Below are 21,272 nucleotides of genomic sequence, written 5' to 3' on the forward strand. Positions count from 1 at the left end.
CCTGTTTCTGCTTTGTTCATAATTAATCTGTCAGAGCCTGGTTTTCCTTTCCTGTTTCACTTTCATGAGAGGTGGAGAGGGACAGCAATCACTGGAGGATTCACTAGCTGTCATACCTTAGTCCCTCCAATGGTTAGCTGCTCAATCAGAGCACCTTTTTGTACCTGGACATGACATAAAAAACAGGTCTAAGTATAAGCATCCTTATCACTGTTGGATGTAGTACTAATTTTTGGCCCTTCCTAGTCCTACTCAAAACACATCCACAACACCCCCCCCCCCCCTGCTATTTGAATGAACTGCAGTGCATAAGATATCAAAATTCTGCTATTCCAAAATCACAATTTGGACATTTTTGGCAAGACTGAGTGAGGGTGGGGCAGGGGGGGTTGCAATTTTGAGATATCCATGTGCTTTGAAAATCAGCCCCATTGTAACATACTTCTCAAAATATTCAAGTCCAGCTCTGTGACTATTAAAAAAAGAAGAAAAAAGGAATTATTTTGCTCAGAAAGATATATTTGTTAAAACTGAAAACATTAAGCAGATGAACCAGCCCAAGTATCAGCAATCAGGACAGATCTGGAATGTAATAGACTCAATCTCTGCATCTGATCTGAAAGAGACAATTCTATCTGCAAACTCTCTTAGGGCTTTTTTTTTTATGAGGCATGAGGGAAGACTGGATGATGTTGAAAAGAATATCAGTAGTGCAACTATACAACAGTACCTGCTCAAAAATAAAAGCTATTGTCTCCAGGAGCAGCTGAAGGTCATTTTTCTCTAAAGAAAATGCTGTTTGCAGTTTTTCTTCCTCTTCTTCAGTGAAACTGCGCTCTGTCTGTAATGAGAGCAATATGAGAGATTTTATTCACAGCACGCTTGCTTAAAAAGATATGACCCTTCACTGCTTCCAATAAGCATCGGCTGGTAAAAAATTACATACTGTCAATCGGATTAGAAATGTGCGTCCGCTTTATATGATTCTGTGTGAAGGAGCGTAGTTTCTCAGATTTAATAAAAGCATCAATAGTCAACTCTTACCACAGCTGCTTATAAGCAGCATTCAAAAAAAAGTGTGCATCCTGCAATACACCAGAGAACAGCTCAATTTTGCTAATGAAGCTGTGTCAGGGAAACTTTGTTTAGACAACATAAATTCAAGCCAAATTAAATTAGTTGGAACTTGAAGGGAAAAAATTATGTTTATTAATTCATCCCTGGCAAACCCAGTATAGCAAATGTGTTTAAATGTGATTTGTTTGATTCTACAGTGCAGTGTTGAACACTCTCACACAGCATCACACCAGATATACCAACATTATCCCCAGTATTGTATCTCTAAAGCTCATATCACTTTCTGATCCACTGGAGCCTGCTAGAAAGCACAGTTACTTACCGTAACAGGTGTTATCCAGGGACAGCAGGCAGATATTCTCTACATGTGGGTGACGTCATCTAAGGAGCCCCGATCGGACACTCTCGCAAGCAAACTTGCTTGAAGATCTTCAAGCTTGCGAGTGTACCGCACATGCGATTGAGGGCACGCGTCTCCTCAGCGTGGCCTCAGTTCAGATGGCTGGCAAAGAAGCCAACCCGGGGAGGTGGGTGGGTTGCAAGAATATCTGCCTGCTGTACCTGGAAAACACCTGTTACGGTAAGTAACTGTGCTTTATCCCAGGACAAGCAGGCAGCATATTCTCTATATGTGGGTGACCTCCAAGCTAACAAAAAGGGATGGAGGAACCTAGGCACCTCCGGCTGCATTAGAGAGACCAAGTTCTTGGATGCTGTGGGCGATTGCTTCCTAGAACAACTTGTCAAGGAAAATACTAGAGGAAATGCAATTCTGGACTTAATTCTAAATGGCCTGCGAGGACCAGCACAAGATGTAGAAGTAGAAGGGACGCTGGGAAGCAGCGATCACAATATGATCCACTTTGATCTGGACGCAGGGGAGAAACATCGGTCCAAAACGACAGCCACGGCACTGAACTTCCGAAAAGGAAATTACGAAGGGATGAGACTCATGGTAGGGAAGAAGATTAAGAAGAGGATAAGCACTGTAAAAACGCTAGAGAAAGCTTGGTCCCTTTTTAAGGACACAGTCACTGAGGCGCAAAATCTATATATACCCCGTATCAACAAGGGATCCAAGAGGAAAAAGAGCAAGAACCGGCGTGGCTCATTATAGAGGTGAAGGAAGCGATCAGAGACAAGAAAACTTCATTTAATGAATGGAAAAGGTCAAAAATGGATGAAAACTGGAACAAGCACAAACAACATCAACGCAGGTGCCATAAGGCGGTAAAAGGGGCCAAAAGAGACTACGAGGAAAAAATAGTCAAGGAGGTGAAGAACTTCAAGCCGTTCTTTCGATATATTAAGGGGAAACGACCCGCAAAGGAAGTGGTGGGACCGTTGCATGACCATGGAATAAAGGGAGCGCTAAAGGAGGACAAAGAAATCGCTGACAAACTGAACACATTTTTTGCATCGGTATTTACTAAAGAAGATGTACACAGCATACCGGAACCCATCAGGCTATATGCTGGAAACGAAGACGGAAAGCTGACAGGTCAGTCTAGAGGAGGTATGTAGGCACATTGATAGGCTTAAGAGCAATAAATCCCCGGGACCAGATGGCATCCATCCGAGGGTCATCAAGGAACTGAAAGGGACCATAGCTGAACTGCTTCAACTAATAGCCAATCTGTCGATCAAATCGGGAAAGATTCCAGAAGACTGGAAGGTGGCGAATGTTACACTGATCTTCAAGAAAGGTTCGAGGGGAGATCTGGGGAACTACAGACCGGTGAGTCTACCCTCGGTACCGGGAAAGATGGTAGAATCACTGATAAAGGACAGCATCATTGATCACCTTGACGGACACGGGCTGATGAGGACCAGTCAGCACGGTTTTAGCAAAGGCAGATCGTGTTTGATGAACTTGCTGCACTTCTTTGAGGGAGTAAACAGACAGATAGACAAGGGCGATCCGGTTGACATTGTATATCTGGATTTTCAGAAGGCGTTCGACAAGGTTCTGCATGAACGACTACTTCGGAAAACTGCAAGCCATGGAATTGAGGGTGAAATACTCACGTGGATTAAAAACTGGCTGGAGCATAGGAAACAGAGAGTGGGGGTAAATGGACAATACTCGGACTGGAAGAGCATCACCAGTGGGGTGCCGCAGGGCTCGGTGCTTGGACCCGTGCTCTTTAACATCTTTATAAATGATCTGGACATAGGTACGACAAGCGAGGTGATTAAATTTGCGGATGATACGAAGTTATTCAGAGTAGTAAAGATGCAGGGGGATTGCAAAGATCTGCAACGTGACACAATCAAGCTCGAGGAATGGGCATCGACATGGCAGATGAGGTTCAACGTGGAAAAGTGTAAAGTGATGCATGTCGGTAACAAAAATCTCATACACTAATACAGGATGTCCGGAGCGGTACTTGGAGAGACCTCCCAGGAAAGGGACTTGGGAGTTCTGATAGACAAGTCGATGAAGCCATCCACACATTGTGTGGCGGCAGCAAAAAGGGCAAACAGAATGCTAGGAATGATAAAGAAGGAGATAACGAACAGATCAGAGAAGGTTATCATGCCGCTGTACTGGGCCATGGTACGCCCTCACCTGGAGTACTGCATCCAGCACTGGTCGCCGTACATGAAGAAGGACACAGTACTACTCGAAAGGGTCCAGAGAAGAGCGACTAAGATGGTTAAGGGGCTGGAGGAGCTGCCCTACAGTGAAAGTGGTGAAACTGGGCCTCTTCTCCCTCGAATAGAGGAGATTGAGAGAGGACATGATCGAAACATTCAAGGTACTGAAGGGGATAGACTTAGTAGATAAGGACAGATTGTTCACCCTCTCCAAGGTAGGAAGAACAAGAGGGCACTCTCTAAAGTTGAAAGGGGATAGATTCCGTACAAACGTAAGGAAGTTCTTCTTCACCCAGAGAGTAGTAGAAAGCTGGAACGCTATTCCAGAGGCTGTTATAGGGGAAAACACTCTCCAAGGATTCAAGACAAAGTTAGACAAGTTTCTGCTAAACAAGAACGTGCGCTAGTAGGACTAGTCTCAGTTAGGGTGCTGGTCTTAGACCAGAGGGCCGCCGCGTGAGCGGACTCCTGGGCATGATGGGCCACTGGTCTGACTCAGCAGTGGCAATTCTTATGTTCTTAGTTGGCAATTTAGAAAAACAGATTACGCAAAACAGACTGACCAAACTGGCCATCTCGTCTGGAAAAGGTATCCAGAAAGTAGTGAGAGGTGAAGGTATGAACCGAGGACCAATTGGCAGCCTTGCAGATCTCCTCAATAGGCGTGGTCCCGATGAAAGCAACAGATGCCGCCATCGCTCTGACCTTATGCCTCGTGACCCGACCCTGCAGAGGGGGACCAGCCTGAGCGTAGCAGAAAGAAATACAAGCAGCCACCCAGTGGGATAAGGTGCGCTTAGAAACGGGACGCCCCAACCGATTCGGATCAAAAGATATGAAGAGTTGGGGAGCAGTCCGATGAGCTTGAGTGAGTTGCAGGTAGAAAGCCAACACCCTCTTACAGTCAAGAGTGTGGAGCGCCACTTCTCCAGGATGAGAATGGAGCTTAGGAAAAAACACAGGAAGAACAATGGATTGGTTGAGGTGAAAATCCTAGACCACCTTAGGCAAGAATTTAGGATGGGTGCAGAGAACCACCTTATCGGGCAGACCTGAGAGCAATAAGAAACACCACTTTCCAAGTGAGATACTTCAGATGAGCCCGATCGATAGGTTCATAGGGAGGCTTCATCAACTGAGCAAGGACAACATTCACATCCCAAACCACCGTAGGAGGTTTGAGGGGAGGATGAACATTAAAAAGGTCCTTCATAAAACGGGAAACCACCGGATGAACAGAGAGTGGTTTTCCCTCAAGTGGCTGGTGAATAGCAGCAATAGCATTGACGTGGACTCGAACAGAAGTCAATTTGAGACCAGACCGAGACAAGTGTAACAGATAGTCCAGAATGGAAGAGAAGGAGGCAGAACGCGGCTCCAGGCGCAGTGCCCGAACACCAAGAGGAAAATCTGGTCCATTTCTGAGAATAACACTGTCGAGTGGACTGCTTTCTGGAAGCCTCAAGAACATCCCGAACAGATTGAGAGAACTGGAACGAGGCAGTCAGGTGCTGTCAAACGCAGGGACTGCAGGTTGGGATGAAGCAGAGATCTTTGACTCTGACAGAGTAGAGAATGAAAAACTGGAAGAAAAAGAGGCTCCCTGACACTGAGTTGAAGAAGCAGGGAGAACCAAGGTTGTCTGGGCCACCGAGGAGCTATTAGAATCATGGTGGCTAGAGTCTTCAGAATCAGAGGAAACGGAAGGAACTCATAGAGAAACAGACCCGACCAGTCCAGAAGGAACACATCCACTTCGAGTCAGTGTGGAGAATAGATCCTGGAGCAGAACCGGGGCAGCCTGTGGTTTAGGGGGGAAACAAACAGATCCACCTGTGGAGCCCCCAACCGAGCGAAAATCTGACGCAAAGTCAACGAACTGAGGGACCATTCGTGAGGTTGCAGAAGGCAACTGAGATTGTCCGCCAGGCAGTTCCGCTGGCCCTGAATGTAGACTGCTCCGAGAAAGATGTTGTGATGGATCAGCCAATCCCACATTCGCAGAGCTTCCTGGCAAAGAGACAGAGAACCCGTACCCCCCCTGCTTGTTGACATAATACATGGCTACCTGGTTGGCCTGGTAGTCACGAGGACCACCTGGTTGCGGAGCAGATGAAGGCCTTGAGAGCATTGAAAATGGCTCGAAGCTCCAGAAGATTGATATGACAGCGCCGCTCGTCATCGGACCAAAGTCCCTGCGTCTGGAGACCGTTGAGGTGAGCCCTCCCCCCCCATGCGTAGGCGGGCGAATCTGTTGTCAGGACCTTCTGCGCTAGGAGTGCATGAAACAGAAAACCTCTGAAAAGATTGGAACAGCGCATCCACCAGCAGAGAAATTGTTTTAAGGAAGGAGTCACGGCAATCCGACATGAGACCGGATCGCGATCCTAACGCCACTGCAAGGCCAGGGTCCACTGCGGAACACGAAGGTGAAATCTGGCAAAAGGCGTCACATGAACAGTGGAGGCCATGTGCCCCAGCAGGATCATCATGCTCTTGGCCGAGATGATCGGAAGAAGAGACATCTGTCGGCAAAGGCGGGGTGAGAGTCTCCTGACGAGGTCGAGGCAGGAACGAGCGGAGACGAAGCATATCCAACACCACCCTGATGAACTGAAGAGATTGGGACGGACATAATTGGGATTTTGGAAAGTTGATCTCGAAACCCAGATGTTGAAGGAACAGAATAGTCTGCTGGGTCACTGAGATATCCTCCGAGCGAGACTAGGCTTTGATGAGCCAGTCATCGAGGTACAGGAAAACCTGAAAACTCTGCATCTGCAGGACTGCGGCAACCACCATCAGACACTTCTTGAACACCCTCGGGGAGGCCGCGAGGCCGAAGGGGAGAACACGGTACTGCAGATGGAGATTTCCCACCCGAAATCTCAAGAACTGGCAAGAGGCCGGATGAATCGGGATGTGCGTGTAGGCTTCTTTCAGATCCAGGGAGCAGAGCCAGTCCCCCTCGTCCATTAGGGGGTACAATGTCGGAAGAGAGAGCATGCGGAACTTTTCCTTGACCATGCATTTGTTGAGAGCCCTTAGATCAAGAATGGGACTCAAGTCCCCGGTTTTCTTGGGGACCAGGAAAAACCGGGAGTAAAACCCCGAGTTCCGCTGGCACACCGGGACCTCCTCGACCGCCCGGATGTGGAGAAGAGCCTGGGCCTCCTGCAGCAGGAGGGGAAGTTGTGGCCCATCGGAAAGAAACTCCCGTAGGGGATGAACCAGAGGCACATGACAAAAGTGAAGAGAGTACCCCTCTCGAATGATGGTGAGAACCCAGGAGTCGGTCGTCAGCAGCTCCCACTGATGGTAAAAATGATGAAGCCGTCCCCCGATGGGCAGAGGGGAAGGCTGATGGAGGAAGGACACTGGCGTGCTCGGACCGGAATTGTCAAAAGGATGGCGCCGGTTTCGCCGCCGCAGGCATCTGAGGCTTTGAAGGACGTTGTTGCTGCTGCTGAGGTCGCCAAGGAGGCGGATGAGAAAGAAGAGGGGTGGACTTCTGCGGATAGCGTCGCGGAGGGAGCTTATACTGCTTAGCAGGCGGGGCTTTCGCCCTAGGATGCATCAGGAAGGCAAAGGATCTCTCGTGCTCCGAAAGACGCTTCATAGCCGCCTCGATCGAGACGTCAAAGAGCTCGGTCCCCACACAGGGAAGATTCGACAGGCGATCCTAAAAATTGGGGTCCATGTCCATGATTCACAGCCATGAGCGCCGCATGGCCACCACATAGACAGTGACCTGGGATGACAGTTCAAAGGCGTCGTACGCAGCCTGGAGCATATAGAGAAGGATTTGGGACAGCGTCTCCAGAAGGTGCCGGAACACCGGCTGACGGTGAGAGGGCACGTCAGAGAGGAAAGACTGCAGGCAGTGCTTGAGATAAGAGGTTAAAGTAAAATTATAATTCAGGACACGGTTCGCCATCATTGAGTTCTGGTAGAGCCGGCGACCAAACTTGTCCATCATCCAACCCTCCCTGCCCGGGGGGGACGGCAGCGTAAACCCTGGAGGGGTTAGACTTTTTCAGCGAAGATTCCACAACCAGGGATTGATGAGAAAGTTGTGATTTTTCGAAACCCTTACACGGAAACGTGCGGTATCAAGATTCCATCTTGGAAGGGATGGCCGGAATGGCATAAGGAGTTTCCAGGTTCTGGAAGAAGGTAGGTTTCAGAACCTGATTGAGAGGAAGCCGCAAGGACTTTTTAGGAGGATGGGGGAGTTCTAACTCATCCAGATATTCCTGGGTATACCGGGAGTCAGACTGGAGGTCCAGTCGAAGAGCCTTATCCATGTTCGAGACAAACCTCGCAAAGGAGAATGTCTGAGAGGAAGTAAGGACCTCGTGAGGCAAGGAACACATGGAGCGTCAAGCCGCCAAAAAACAATGCGGACACTTCCCGAGAATAAAGAGCAGGCATGTCCGAGTCACGAGAAAGGGACAGAGAGGATGTCCTGCTCCGAAGCCCCAGTGAGGGAGAAGAGCGCCCATGTTGCAAACTACCAGGTGAAGAGCCTGGAGTGCGAGGAATGGGAGAAGAGACCAACTTCCCCGATGGCTTCAAGGGAGGAGTCCTTGACCTCGAGCCACCCCGACCCGGGGAGACCGACAGGGAGGGCCGCCTTCGAGAAGGAGAGGTGCGTCTCGACCGCACCAAAGTCCCAAAGTGCCTCGAGGATCGCAGGGCAGGAATCCTATCCCGGCGAGGCGAGCCCCTTGGCCGCTTTGAGGGCGGGAGCCTTGAAGAAGCGGCTTCGGAGAGGTGCTTTGACCGAGGCGCATGGGCCGGAGACCAAAGCCTCAAAGCTGGAGGGGAAAACCCACTAGAAGAGAGCCTGCGAGACCGTCGAGACCGTCCCCAGGGGGCGTTGAGTGGGTGCTCAAGCTGGTCTGACGAGAGCGAGGTCAAGGCAGGGGCAAGCTGGCTGGCTCAGAACCGAGGAGAGCTGCATTTTTAGGATGGCCTTCAGCATGTCCTCGAAGATCGGCACAGAGACCATTGGATCAGGCCTTACAGGTGCAGCAGTGCGCTCCAACGAGGGCAACCTCGATGTAGAGTATTCCCGTTGTTTGGAGGCCCGCTTGGAAGGAAGTCTGGACGGAGCACTGTCCACCGCAACCCCCTGAGACCCCAGGGAAGGCTTCTTCACTAGCGAACCTGAGGGAGGAAAAGGAGACTTGCCCGAGGCCGCAGATTTCATCAGGGCAGCCACCGAAGCCTTGGTGGAAGAGGGTGACTTCGACGAAGTTGAGGCCTTCGAGACTGAGCCGAGGCCAAGGTTGAGGCCGAAGTCGGGGTCGAGGCTGAGGTCGCCCCGGCCGCTGGGTCCATGGCTCCAAACAACTTGAGGATCCGAGCCCGTCTCCAATGAAACGCCCGCGGTTGGAGGGTAGTACAGCGTGGGCAGGATTCAGTCCGATGATCCACTCTGAGGCACTCGATGCACCAATGGTGGGGGTCAGTAATAGAAATCACCCGACCGCACTGGGTACACTTCTTAAATCCAGAGATAGGCCGGGACATAAGGTCAGAGCATCGCCGCAACCACGCGAGGCTCGTCGGCCTAGTCAGACCCGGAGCCCCGGGTCAACGACGAAGAAAGAAAAATAATTTTTTTTTTTGAGTATTAAATGGAAACACGCCGCACAGCAAATCACCCGAAAACAAAGAATCGAAATAAGCCGCGGTGCTAGAGGCACTCCGATCTCGCAAAGCAGAGGAAAAGGACTTCTGGCTCCACGGAAAACGAAGAACTGAGGCCACGCTGAGGAGACGCGCGCCCTGTCTCGGCTGGGAAGGCACAAGTGCTTGTTTGGTACACTCACAAGCTTGAAGATGTTCAAGCAAGTTTGCTTGCAAGAGTGTCCGATCGGGGCTCCGTAGATGACGTCACCCACATGTAGAGAATATGCTGCCTGCTTGTCCTGGGATAAATAATTTTAGCTGGAAATCTGCCTATGGTTCCAGCAAATATATCTGAAGAAATAAAGGGAAACATATACTTATGACATATACATCAATAAGCAGGACTGAGGGCCTTCTCAAAACTTTAATGCCATCGCTAAACTGTTTACCGACGTATTAGCCTATAAGCATTTCAGCGGCGGACTATCAAAACGGATTATCTCCACATGCAAATGGGCTCTTCAACATTAAAATAAGCCCTCTGGTGGATTCTTAAAAAATGCCAAGCCATTTTCTAAAAGCGGCGTTAGCTTTTGGTGACAAAAATAAGCGACTGGTCCAGAGGTGCCGGTCAGTGTTGGAGACTGCTAGAAAGCCTGTGTTGTGATACAGTGGGAGAGATGCTCATTCTATCCCGCTCTTTCACAACACCCCTCCCCTGCAGCGGTGGCAACACCCCCCCCCCAAAGGAACAGTGGAGACACCCCTCCCTGCAGCAGGAGAGATACCCACACTCTCCCACTGTCAAGAAATCCCGGCTGCGCACCCCCCACAAGATGCACTGGGGAGGAAAGGCCCATTTTCGATGACGCAGAACCTCTAGGAGAAGGGAGTCCACATCCCTCTGTGCATCAACTTGGAGGTAAGGGGGAGGGAGCATCGGAGGCAGGGGGGGTGTTCAATAGTGGGAGGGTCATTTGCTAGCAGGGGAGAATGGGCATTTCTCCCGTTGCAGAGGGGCTGCGCAGCCAGGATTTCTTTGCAGCAGGAGAGTATAGGCATCTCTCCCACTGCAGGGGGAGTGGGGAGGTTGGCGCGTGGCCAGGATTTCAGGGCAGCAGGAGAGTGTGGGCATCTCTCTCACTGTTGTTATGTTTTGGGGGAGGTGTTTTCTTGAGAGTTTTTTCTGCGCATGTGCCCATCGCTATCACCAACGATGGGCACATGCAAATTTAACATGTGTGATTTTTAAAGAATGTCTCACTTTTTTCAATTCACTATCAAAACGCCTGAGTTAGCAGACTGTCGCTTTTTAACGAGGGTTTTTGAGATCCCTGGTCTGAGTCAGGCACATATGCACATTATGTCATCTGATGGCTCCAAGATGGAATTGCTCTTCCGTAGCTCAGAATCTTAGTGCAAAGTTTTAGGTATACATGGTGGTCTCATCAGCTCATTAGTTTTATATTTTCTGCATTCCCATGTAGCTTGTTTTTCTTCAAGTGTATTATAATTCTCTTGTCGCCTAAGAAAGGCTTTCAAAATGTAGCAGAAAATTCCAAAACTTTTACATATACACGAAAGGAGTAATTCTGTACAAATTACCTAAAGCAAGGCACCTAAAAAGTATGTGTTAAGTGAGAGGGGCATCTGAGCCAACTGGGGCCTTAGGCTCCTCCCCGTGTATCATATGGTACCATGGAGAGGGGAAGGCCCGTCATTTTCAACAGGCAAGACTAGGAGCTGAAAGGACTGTGCTTCCCTCCAGCTCCCAACGTTTAACAAAGGTACAGGGGGCGATTTGGGGAGTGAGTAGGGGGTTCAGGGGAGCATCCCTCTAGCCGTATTTGGAGCAAATGAATTAAGGAGTTCTATTCAAGAGAGTAGAGGAGTGACCTAGTGATTAGAATCACCGTCTCAGCATTCTGAGGTCATGGGTTCTATCCCCGTTTTGCTCCTTGTGACCCTGAACAAGTCATTTAACCCTCCATTGCCCCAAGTACCTTAGGTAGATTGTGAGCCTGCCAGGACCGATAAGGAAAAATACAAGTATCTGAATGTAAAAATTGCCTTGATGGTCTTACAAACGGCAGTATATACAGTAAGCACCTTAATAAACAAAACAGTTGAATAAAACTGCTTCATTCAAGAAGTAACTCAACCAAATCGCTAACTTTGCACTAAAGCTCTAAACCCAGGTGCTGTCGGATGATGTCAACTACTTGTGTGCCTCATCAATCCTGCTGTACAGAGAAAACGCCTGTTATAAGAGAGCATCACAGTTATATATGTTTATGGACAATGTGACATTAGTGCATCTGGATACATTTCACTCCAATCAGTTACAAATACAACAAAAAAAAAAAAAATGGGGACAAAACTTCCTTCCAAGAAGTACCATACAAACAGGGTGGTGGGAGAATATTTCACTTGCAGATTTACAATCACCTGGCAAAAGTAAAATGTTCCAGCACATTCTGAAGCAATGTTTCCACACAAGATACCTATTTTGTTTGGGGTTTTTTGTTTTGTTTTTTTGGCTAAGGAAACCTAGATTCAATAAAAGATTTGACAGTCTCATTAGCATCATATTTTCTCCTAAACAGCACAAACCTTTAAATGAAGTTTTTGAAGGATGCGGGAGAGCAACCGAGGAAACTTGCCTGGGTCTATCGCATTCATCAGTGAAACTGCTTTTTTGATGCTGGGTTGTTAAAAGAGAAAACAGATTAAGAGAAAATAGATTCAGAAAATTAATTCACAAACAAGATAACACATTCTAACCCCATCCCCACTCACTCCCTCTTCAGGAATAAGAAAGTTTACAATTCAAGGAGAGAGTGGTGGATGCCTGGAATATTCTTCCACCAAAGGTGGTGGGATTGGTGTCTGCGTGTACTCAACTTACATTGTGTCGTGGGGAGAGGTGAGGGTGAGACCCAGAAAACATAGCAAGTCTCCTTTTTAAAGAAAGTTTTCTGGGGTACATTGATCCCTACCTTGAACATTTTCCAAACCAAAAACTTGCTCAAGGCTTGCAGGTCCAGGATGGGATGCAACCAGAAAATATTTGGAGTAAAACATCTTCCCTCCTTCCCCTAGCAGAACATTTTTGGCCACATTAGTCTTTAAGAGGGATGACAGCTCCTTGTTACATATTTTCTAATATTAAAAGTTTAACCAAGGTACTCTCAATGGAAAATTTAGTGGGACATTGAATAGGTATCTAATACTGTTTAATGATTTTGAAGATGTAACAATTTTATAAGGACACAAAAAAAGTGGAATGAAACAAAAATTAACTTTGTCAATTCAATTGCACTGATAGATCATAAGTGGAAGAAGGCAAAACCTCAGACCGTATTGCTACGTCTCATAACAGCCAAAGGCTATTGACAAATGCAATGTTATGGTTTCAATCATTGGTCCGCCTCCATCCTTTTTATATAAATGCAATAATTCATTAAGTGCTATAATTGATATTTAAAAAATAAATTTCAGTAGATTTTATAATTTCGTATAAAGTTATTGTGATTGTCAAAGTTAATAATAAAGTTATATGAGGTCATATAGAACGTTCTGTGCAAAATGGTAATTCTGTGCAAAAAATAGCAGTTTTATCATAAATAGATAAAGATTTCAAAGTTTATCATTGAAACTGACTCTGTTTGTACTATCAAAGAATTCATAAAACATAGAAACCACTTATCTTGATGGCACAAAAACTGACTCTGACGGATCCATTTCGTTAGTACTTCTTCAGAGAATCAGATAGAAAAGCCATAGTGCTAACTGAGCCATGAAGATAGCTTTCCTGAAAAAAGTTAAAAGGTCTGTATCAGACCTGAATAATAATGCACAGAACTTTTTATATGACCTCATACAACTTTATTATTAACTTTGGCAATCACAATAATTTTATTTATACGAAATTATAAAATCTACTGAAAAAAATGTTTTAAATATCAATTATAGCACTTAATGAATTATTGCATTCACATAAAAAGGATGGAGGCGGACCAATGTTTGAAACCATAAAATTGCATTTGTCAATAGCCTTTGGCTGTTATGAGATGCAGCAATACGGTCTGAGGTTTTGCCTTCTTCCATTTATGATCTATCAGTGCAATTGAATTGACAAAGTTAATTTTTGTTTCATTCCAATTTTTTTGTGTATTTGATATTTGGTTGTGGAATTACTGCTTTTTTGCAATATTATAAGAAGCCAATACTACAAGGAAATGTTAGGCCTACTGGAAGATTGTCTAGCATAGATACTGGAATTCTGATTACCGTATGTTCCCCTTATGTCCCAAGTATGAGTGGGGAGCAGGCTATGGCTTTGGGGCTTTTTACTGTCTGGTATACATTTGGAGCAAGAAAGAGGATATAATGATTTGAAGAAGTCCCCCCTCTTGATTTCCCCTATTATTGCATATGTCAAACTGAATTGTTTCTGACCTTTAAGAAAAATGTAATATTAGACCATGGGAACCTAAGTAAACATACAACACAGTTTTTAACTATTGTATCATTTATTTAAGGAACAAAGCCATCCAACACCCATATCACCCTTGTGAAAAAGTAACTGCCCCTTTAGTTAATCAACCAATTGACCAATTTTAATTGATAATTAGATTCAGGTGATTAAACACAGCCAAGCCTCATTATATACATTATATAGAACCTTACCACAAAGGTTCTTATGGATGATGAGCAAGGATTCAAATTAGTTTTTCATCAATGTTCCCGTTAAAGTCCCCCTCAAATCTATAAACATCAAAGCCAAAAAAGAGCTAGATCAAGTCACATACTCTTGAGTCACCTGAGTATCATCAATGTCAGGTCCTGTCAGATGTCAAGGAGTTGAGCAGACTTCTTGTCTGGGACTGTTTCAAAAGGCATAGCAACCAGCAATACCCCAGTTCTTTCAGCACCATGCTCTGATGGGTCCAATGTCAATGCTTCTCAGCTAACTACTCAACATGGAGGTTTTCTCCAGTATAAAGACAAGGATAAATTCTTCCTTTTCTTTGGATGTGAATAAGTCAATGCCTGTTCCCAGTGGCCTCAATCAAAATTTGACGTGAAGTGATCAATGTACTCCTGACGCATCCCCAGTGTCTGATCCAGGTCCTAGACCCTTTGAGCCTGACATTTCTGATGCTGATATTGATGGACCCTGTCCCCAAGGGAACTCATTTTCCCGTCCCCACGAGTTTTTTTCCTGTCCCTGCCCCATTTCTGCAAGCTCCATCCTCATCTGCACAAGCCTTGAACTCAGCCTCAAACACTTTAAAATCATAAGTGTTCGAGGTTTGTGCAGTTAAGGCAGAGCTTACAGGAATGGGGCAGAGACAGCGACAAAACTCGCAGGGACAGGACAGGGAAATTGGGTTCCTGAGGGGATGGGGACAAATTTGTCCCCTTGTCATTCTCTAGACCAGACTTTGAAATGTCAAATAATTTTTTGCACTGCTCTTTACAGCTCTGAATCTCACTTTGTCATTTGTAAGCAAGCACAATGCATTGATTGGTTTCATGATCAGGTCCAAGGTACTGCAAGCACCAATTGTGAATATTGCAGTGAATATGGTCTTGGCACACTATTTGCACATCTTAAAAGCTGTCTCAGTACCTTTTTTTGAAACATACTTCTGAATAAAGATACCTGCAGCAAAATCTTGATCTTGAAACATTGTGCCCTATTGGGATTAACAAGCTCCCAAAGGGTAAAACAGCAGGCAAGCACATAAAAATTAAAAAAAATTTAAAAAAAACTTTCAAATTACCCTATAAACCTAACTAGGAATGTTAGAGGGCAAAAAAGTGGGACACAAGTGACAACAAGAAAAGATTTTACTCAAAAGTAAAAGCAGGTAAATTGATGAATAAGGAGGTCCCACATGAAGACACAAAGTAGGAGCTTGAAAGGAATGTGCAGTACAGCCTTTCAAAGGCTTCTAGAACTTTTTCAAGAAAGACTTCCCCACAAGAGCTTCCCATCTGCAAGACATGATGCTTGTCCTTGAAGAGAATAGATACAATACAGATTTTATAAATTGGAACTGGAAAACAGTTATTTCTCTTGTTGATGGCTGCAAACTTCAGATAGGAGAAACTTTATGTGGCATGAAGTAGCTAAAAAAAAACTGGGGAACTGGGTTCAATACCCACTGTTTCTCTTTGTGATCCTGAGCAAGTCACTTAACCCTCCACTGCCCCAGGCACAAAAGAAAAAACTGAGCCCACTAGGGACAGATATACTGCATAGTATATATAAACTGCTTTGGTTGTACCACAGAAAGGTGGTAAATCAAAGTCATGACCTCTTTACCCAATACCAAAAGACACAATAACGTATCACACCTCATCCACTGGAATCTGTGCATGTCCTATATTATTGCTGTACTCGAAAAGCACAAGAACCATGACTGGAAAAATTAAAGCTTATGATCATCAAGGTCATCCCCCTTCCAACCAATAAAAGCTCAATGCAAGAAAACTGGATATAATGGCAATGATATGGATGATATGGTGACTTCCATTGAGAAATGTTCTAGTTCTGATCTGCATGTTGTGGGGAGGTAGAATATCAGCTCCCATATAACTAATTTTATTATGGTGTATTAAACTGAGCTTTTCTTTTGCTTTCTTTCTCATTTTGCTTCTTGTTGTTTGAGCATCATACAATCTCCTTTATGTTTTTGCAGAAAAGCAGATTTAAAGTGTGTGGTGAGAAACATGGCTCCTTGAGTTTGTCTGGCAGGATCTATTGTTTTGCTTTAAACATGGGTGACCTGGGCATAAAAGGAGGGATGCATGAGGCTCTGCTGTCATTTACTGTGTTACTGAAGCTACTACCCTCCAAGTTGCTGCCTTAGGCAGCTGGCCAGTCTTGCCAAATGGTTTGGGCAGCTCTTGCCCTACCCCCATTTTAGATGAACGGGAGGTAGGGGGAGCACCAGCTCATCCCTCGCCTGAGGCAGCAGATTGCCTTGAGCTGCCCTTGGATATAACAGGTCATTTTTCAGCACAACTTAATAAAAGGGCCCCTGTAAAACAGAGACAGATTAATTATGAAACGACTGTACGACAATAACATAATCATAAGTGTTATGCTCACATTGTATATCTGTTATCTGAATGTCAGTGCTGTTTAATATGTATATTTTTTATATTGTTTCACAGTAGTCCTATTATTAAGTTTTGATTTGTTGGTTTGAATTTATTTCATTTATTGTATACATTTATGTTTATATTTGGTCTTTTTACCATGGTTATGTATGTTAACTAAATTATAATTTTATGTTGAACTGTACTTACTATACACCACCTTGGGTGAATCTTTTCATAAATAAATACTACAAGAATTGAATTGGATAGACTAGATTGGTCTTATGGTCTTATCTAATACCATTTTCCCTCTATGGCCCACCCTTACTAACCACATATCCCTTACCCCAGTTTTAGTAGAGGCCTCCCTGTTATAACAAGTGACTAAAAATAATTTCCCAACATAATAAAATCATTACCTATTTCTCTTTGAATTCTTCCTTTGAGACAACTGTATTTTGCTTAACACTTGGATCAGCATCTAAATAGGAGCCTTTTTAACAAACAGTGGCCTTAGCTATATAACCCCCTCTTTTACGAATGCATAGCGTGGGTTTTAGCACCGTCAGCGGAGATAACTGCTCCGATGCTCATAGAATTCCTATGAGCCATTTATTCAAATATTCAAATTAGCATGGGAACCCCTGCCACCACCTATTTTGGATCTGATAGGGGCTCACGCAACAAACCTGTGCTAACCAATTAGCATAGAATATGCCCTCTCCAACCACCCCCACTGCATAAACATTGCAAAATTACCATGGGATGCCTCAGCATGCCCGCAATACACAGGCCCTCCAAGTAAAAATGGGGCCCTTATACTAAAGTGAACTAAACAGTTAATGCACAAATTAAAGCAAGTTAACTGCTTTCACACAAATGCACCAACTGTTACCATCGTGGTATGGTATTTTGTGTGTGCTAATTCACACATTACCTCCATGTCAACTTAGGGGGGTGGGAATTAGGCAGGATATGTACATGTAGTCACTTTTGCATTTAACAAAGGTTCACTTAGTATCTCCTCAACAGGAGGCACTAGGCACATCCACACCAACTGCAACCAGGTTTACAAGTGCTAGAGTACAGTAATTGCGGAGGACACGCTGGGCAGACTCCCAACAATTACTGCACAGCCTTTGCGCATAGCATGTTTTTACAGTAACTTGCTGTTAAGGTGCACGAAATGCAAAAATACAATGCGCTTTAGTAAAGGACTCCCCAAGCTGGATAACTGAATAGGAAAGATTAAATCACAACTCTGGGAATCACATTCAATTTAAAAAAAATATTATTCCAGTTCCATAAATAGAATGCAGGTTCTATTTTTTGTCTATCACTTCAAAAACAATCTATGTTCTAGACAGGTTAACAAGAAACACATTGAATATCACTTATCTTACACGTATGAAATGTCACAAAACTAGATCACTAGCCAACAAAATTAAAAATAAATGGGGAAAAAACCCCAACAGAATTTGCAGTGGTAGATAAACAGAGTAGGGGGAGTTCGGACCACCTGTTTTGGAACCTCTCTCAAATTTCATTGTTGAGCCGCTAGATGCTAATACAGTACTTGCACTGTTCTAAACTCTATAAATCAGGTAGCATATGCAAGCTGACACATGGTAGCTCCTCAATCATTTATCGATTCTATGATTTCAAAGAAGATGCTAAATAGAAATAATATTATTTCTATAGCGCTACCAGACGTATGCAGCGCTGTACAGTCACAAAGAAGACAGTCCCTGCTCGAAAGAGCTTACAAAGAAACAAATGAGAACCCTAGACGCTACATCTCACAGGATGTTCAGGCCAGCCACCCTCAGAATATAGTTTTATCCCAATCTGGTGTCAGTGTTATATCATGGAGTAAGAAGAGTCAGCAGCAAAGCACCACTCAGCAGCAAGTACTGTATATCTAAACTTCCAAAAGCGTTTCAGCCGAATACTCTAGTGCTGTGGAGGGGCAGACAGAAAAGGAGGTGAGATCAACACATAGGTCACGGCCCACGTGAGAGTCGTAAGCATGTTGAGGTGAGCACAGAACTGAATGAACAATAGATACCTCGCATTCGCTTTAACAATCGGCACAGCAGCCATCCTGCCTTACTTCAGTCGCTTCCGCACGTGTCACGTGATCCTCGGTCAGCTGACACAACTCGCGCGCCCGAGAGGAGAGGGACGGGAACCCAGAAAGTACAACTTAAACCAGCTGCTCAAACTAGCCACTTTAACTCTCGCCCTGAGCCGTTCGCCGTTGAAGGCTCATTCATCGCAACGAAGTGCTAGACTAGAGCAATGCTCTAAAGCCAATCAGAGCGTCCAAGGCAAGCCGAAAGGTGGTGCGGCTCCTACTCGTGTACTTTTCAGAAAGTGGTGGTGATTGGAGGTGTTGGTGTGGCTAATTTGTTGGCTGGTTTTTATAAACTGCAAAGTTTAGGATTGCTGTCTCACTTCAGATCAACCCTAGTTCTGAAACGGATTTCAAAATACTTGTAATAATCCCAATTACTACTATATAGTATAGCGCGGAAAGGCTTACGCAGCGCTGTACATTTTGATATTTAATAGACGGTCCCTTCTTGGAAGAGCTTACAATCTAACTTGGACAGACAGACATGACATATGGGTGGGGGATGCAGAACCCAAGATGAGAAGAGTTGAAAGCAGTCTGGAAGAGGTGGGCTTTTAACTTAGACTTGAACACTGCCAGAGACAGAGCCCCCCCGCAGGGATTTGGGCAATTTATTCCAGGCATACCCACAGTGAGATAGAAGTGAGGTAGCAGAGGAGGAGAAGGGTACAGACAAGAGGGACTCACCAGCTGAGTGGAGCTCACTGGGCAGGGGACATAGGGGAAAATAAGTGAAGATAGGGGCAGCTGAGTGAATGCATCTGTAGATTAGCAAGAGGAGTTCTGCTATGTCCCTGCTGGATTCAGTACGCTAGGTGTTCAATCCCTTCCTGCAATCTGGGAGTTGCAGAAATCCAAACACTTTTCTGAGCACATGCTGCTCCCACCTCAGAGAGTTAGAGCCCCCTGTAGTTTTCAATTTCTGCAAGCAATCCGTGCATAAGTCTTTTGGATTTGCTCTGCATCTTTTTCATATTTTTTCGCTTAAAGTTTGGCTTTTCAGTGACTTAAGTGCCTTGAGATCCCTTTACGGTGGTTCTCTGTCGGAGGAAAGGACACAGTCCTGTGGAGCCAGACTTCTGCTTCATTGAGAAACTTTGGTGGATCTGTGGAGCCAGCCTGCTGTGTGCTACCCTTCTTGGACTCGGGATCCATTCCCCTGGAAACTCGCTTGCCCACTGATTTTGTCAGGGGTTTAAGCACAGGCTGTATGTGTCCTGAGTACAACTCCTTGGGGTTTCAGGGCACAGGCTGCATTTCCTGCCCCCGGTCGCGTGGAGAGGATCCACGGGGGTAGGTGCTACAGTCAGTATCCATCCAACTGGCAGTCCGAAGATATTCAAGTCTGGTCATTTTGTAGGGCCTTGTTGCAGCAATGGCGTGCAGAGGGTGCAGACCACCCCAGGTGCCAGTTCAGTGAGGGCACTGGCATCTCTCTGCCCCGCCCCACCAAGCTCGCACCATCCCTCTTCCTCCCACCCCGTACCTCTGTATTATCTTCACTAGCGTAAGCAACTTCGGCCTATTGCTTGTACCAGCCTGGTTCCCCTCTGAATCACTTTCAGGTCACGGGGCCAGGAAGTGACATCAGAGGAAAATCCAAGACAAGGGATGTTTGCCAAACAATCTTGAACATTAATGTTCATGTCTGAGACTCAGCCATGCAAGACGTCTCAGCACTAGACCCTGCCGATGCTCTGGATGTTACATCAAATGCCGATCTTGCCATAAACTTTCACTTTTGAAGTAGAGCACGAGTAGTGTCCTGAAACTCTGGCAGGCAGTCAGATGGAATATACTGCTCAAAATCAGCCAACTTTTTTATAATCTATTTGAGATAAAAGAACATATAGAAGTTGTAATTGAGAACTTTATTGGCTAACAGAGTTCTGGTAAAGACGGCATCTAAACTTATCCATAGTATGGCCCTCACGTCCTGGTGATGCAGTGGTATAGACCCTGGAGCTGGAGGATTCAACCAGCAAAGACTGATGTGATGACTGCAATTTATCAAATCCAGGGCAAGACTGTATTCGGTAAAGAGAGTCAATCTTTCTAGGAGCTATAGTAGTAGAGAGAGATATCTTCCAGTTCTTAAAGAGAGTGTCCTTAAGTAGATTGTGAAGAGGATTAATTTAAGAAGCTTGTTATGCCTAGGGCCCGGGGGTAAATGAACTCAGCATATTACGTGACATGTCTCCTCAAGTCTGCTTATCTAACCTTCTTGACCTTAGTGTTACCTTGACAACATCAAAGGACAGTAAATTGCAACACCTCCTTGTTTATCTGAATGTTCTGACTTCCTTTGCCTGCGTGTCGCCCGGATAGCATCAAAGGGATAGTGAAGACAGATGGTAAACCAGTCTCTGCAAACACCTCCTTAGTAACATCAAAAGGACAGTAACGCCAGATGGGACCTGAATGTTGTCCAAACAACATCAAAGGTTTCCGCAACACGTACCTCTTTGACCTGGGTGTTGTCAAAACAAAGAACACCGGTGTGCCGGAATCATAAACAAAAGAGCAGGACCAGCTGTTTATGCTTTTGAACTCAGCAGCTTATAAGGACGGGATTCTGCTCCTAACATCAGAATCCAAGACATCTCCAGGAAAAGATGCCTAAAGGGACAGTTTCCCGTGTCTACTCGCCTATCAATTGCAAGGATTCCCAATTGTGAAGGAACAGTGTTTGCCTGAGATA

At 45.4% G+C, this 21,272-nt stretch overlaps 1 protein-coding gene across 3 annotated transcripts in view; it reads right to left on the reverse strand.

Moving 5' to 3' along the window:
• Nucleotides 1–18,652, reverse strand: part of COMMD10 (COMM domain containing 10) — a 347,784-nt gene extending 329,132 nt beyond the window's left edge. For 2 of the 3 annotated variants that reach the window (XM_033929050.1, XM_033929051.1), the window contains exons 1-3: nt 18,503–18,651; nt 11,932–12,022; nt 731–841 (exon numbers count right to left, since the gene is read on the reverse strand). In XM_033929050.1, the coding sequence (XP_033784941.1) occupies nt 731–841; nt 11,932–12,022; nt 18,503–18,537 (237 nt within the window). In that variant the 5' untranslated portion in view covers nt 18,538–18,651. Of the gene's footprint in view, nt 1–730; nt 842–11,931; nt 12,023–18,502 lie in introns of all 3 variants that reach the window. The other variant, XM_033929052.1, reaches the window with a different exon arrangement.
• Nucleotides 18,653–21,272: the final 2,620 nt, after the last annotated feature.

The sequence above is a fragment of the Geotrypetes seraphini genome, chromosome 1 (genome assembly GCF_902459505.1).
Source record: "Geotrypetes seraphini chromosome 1, aGeoSer1.1, whole genome shotgun sequence".
In the NCBI taxonomy this organism is placed as follows: domain Eukaryota; kingdom Metazoa; phylum Chordata; class Amphibia; order Gymnophiona; family Dermophiidae; genus Geotrypetes; species Geotrypetes seraphini.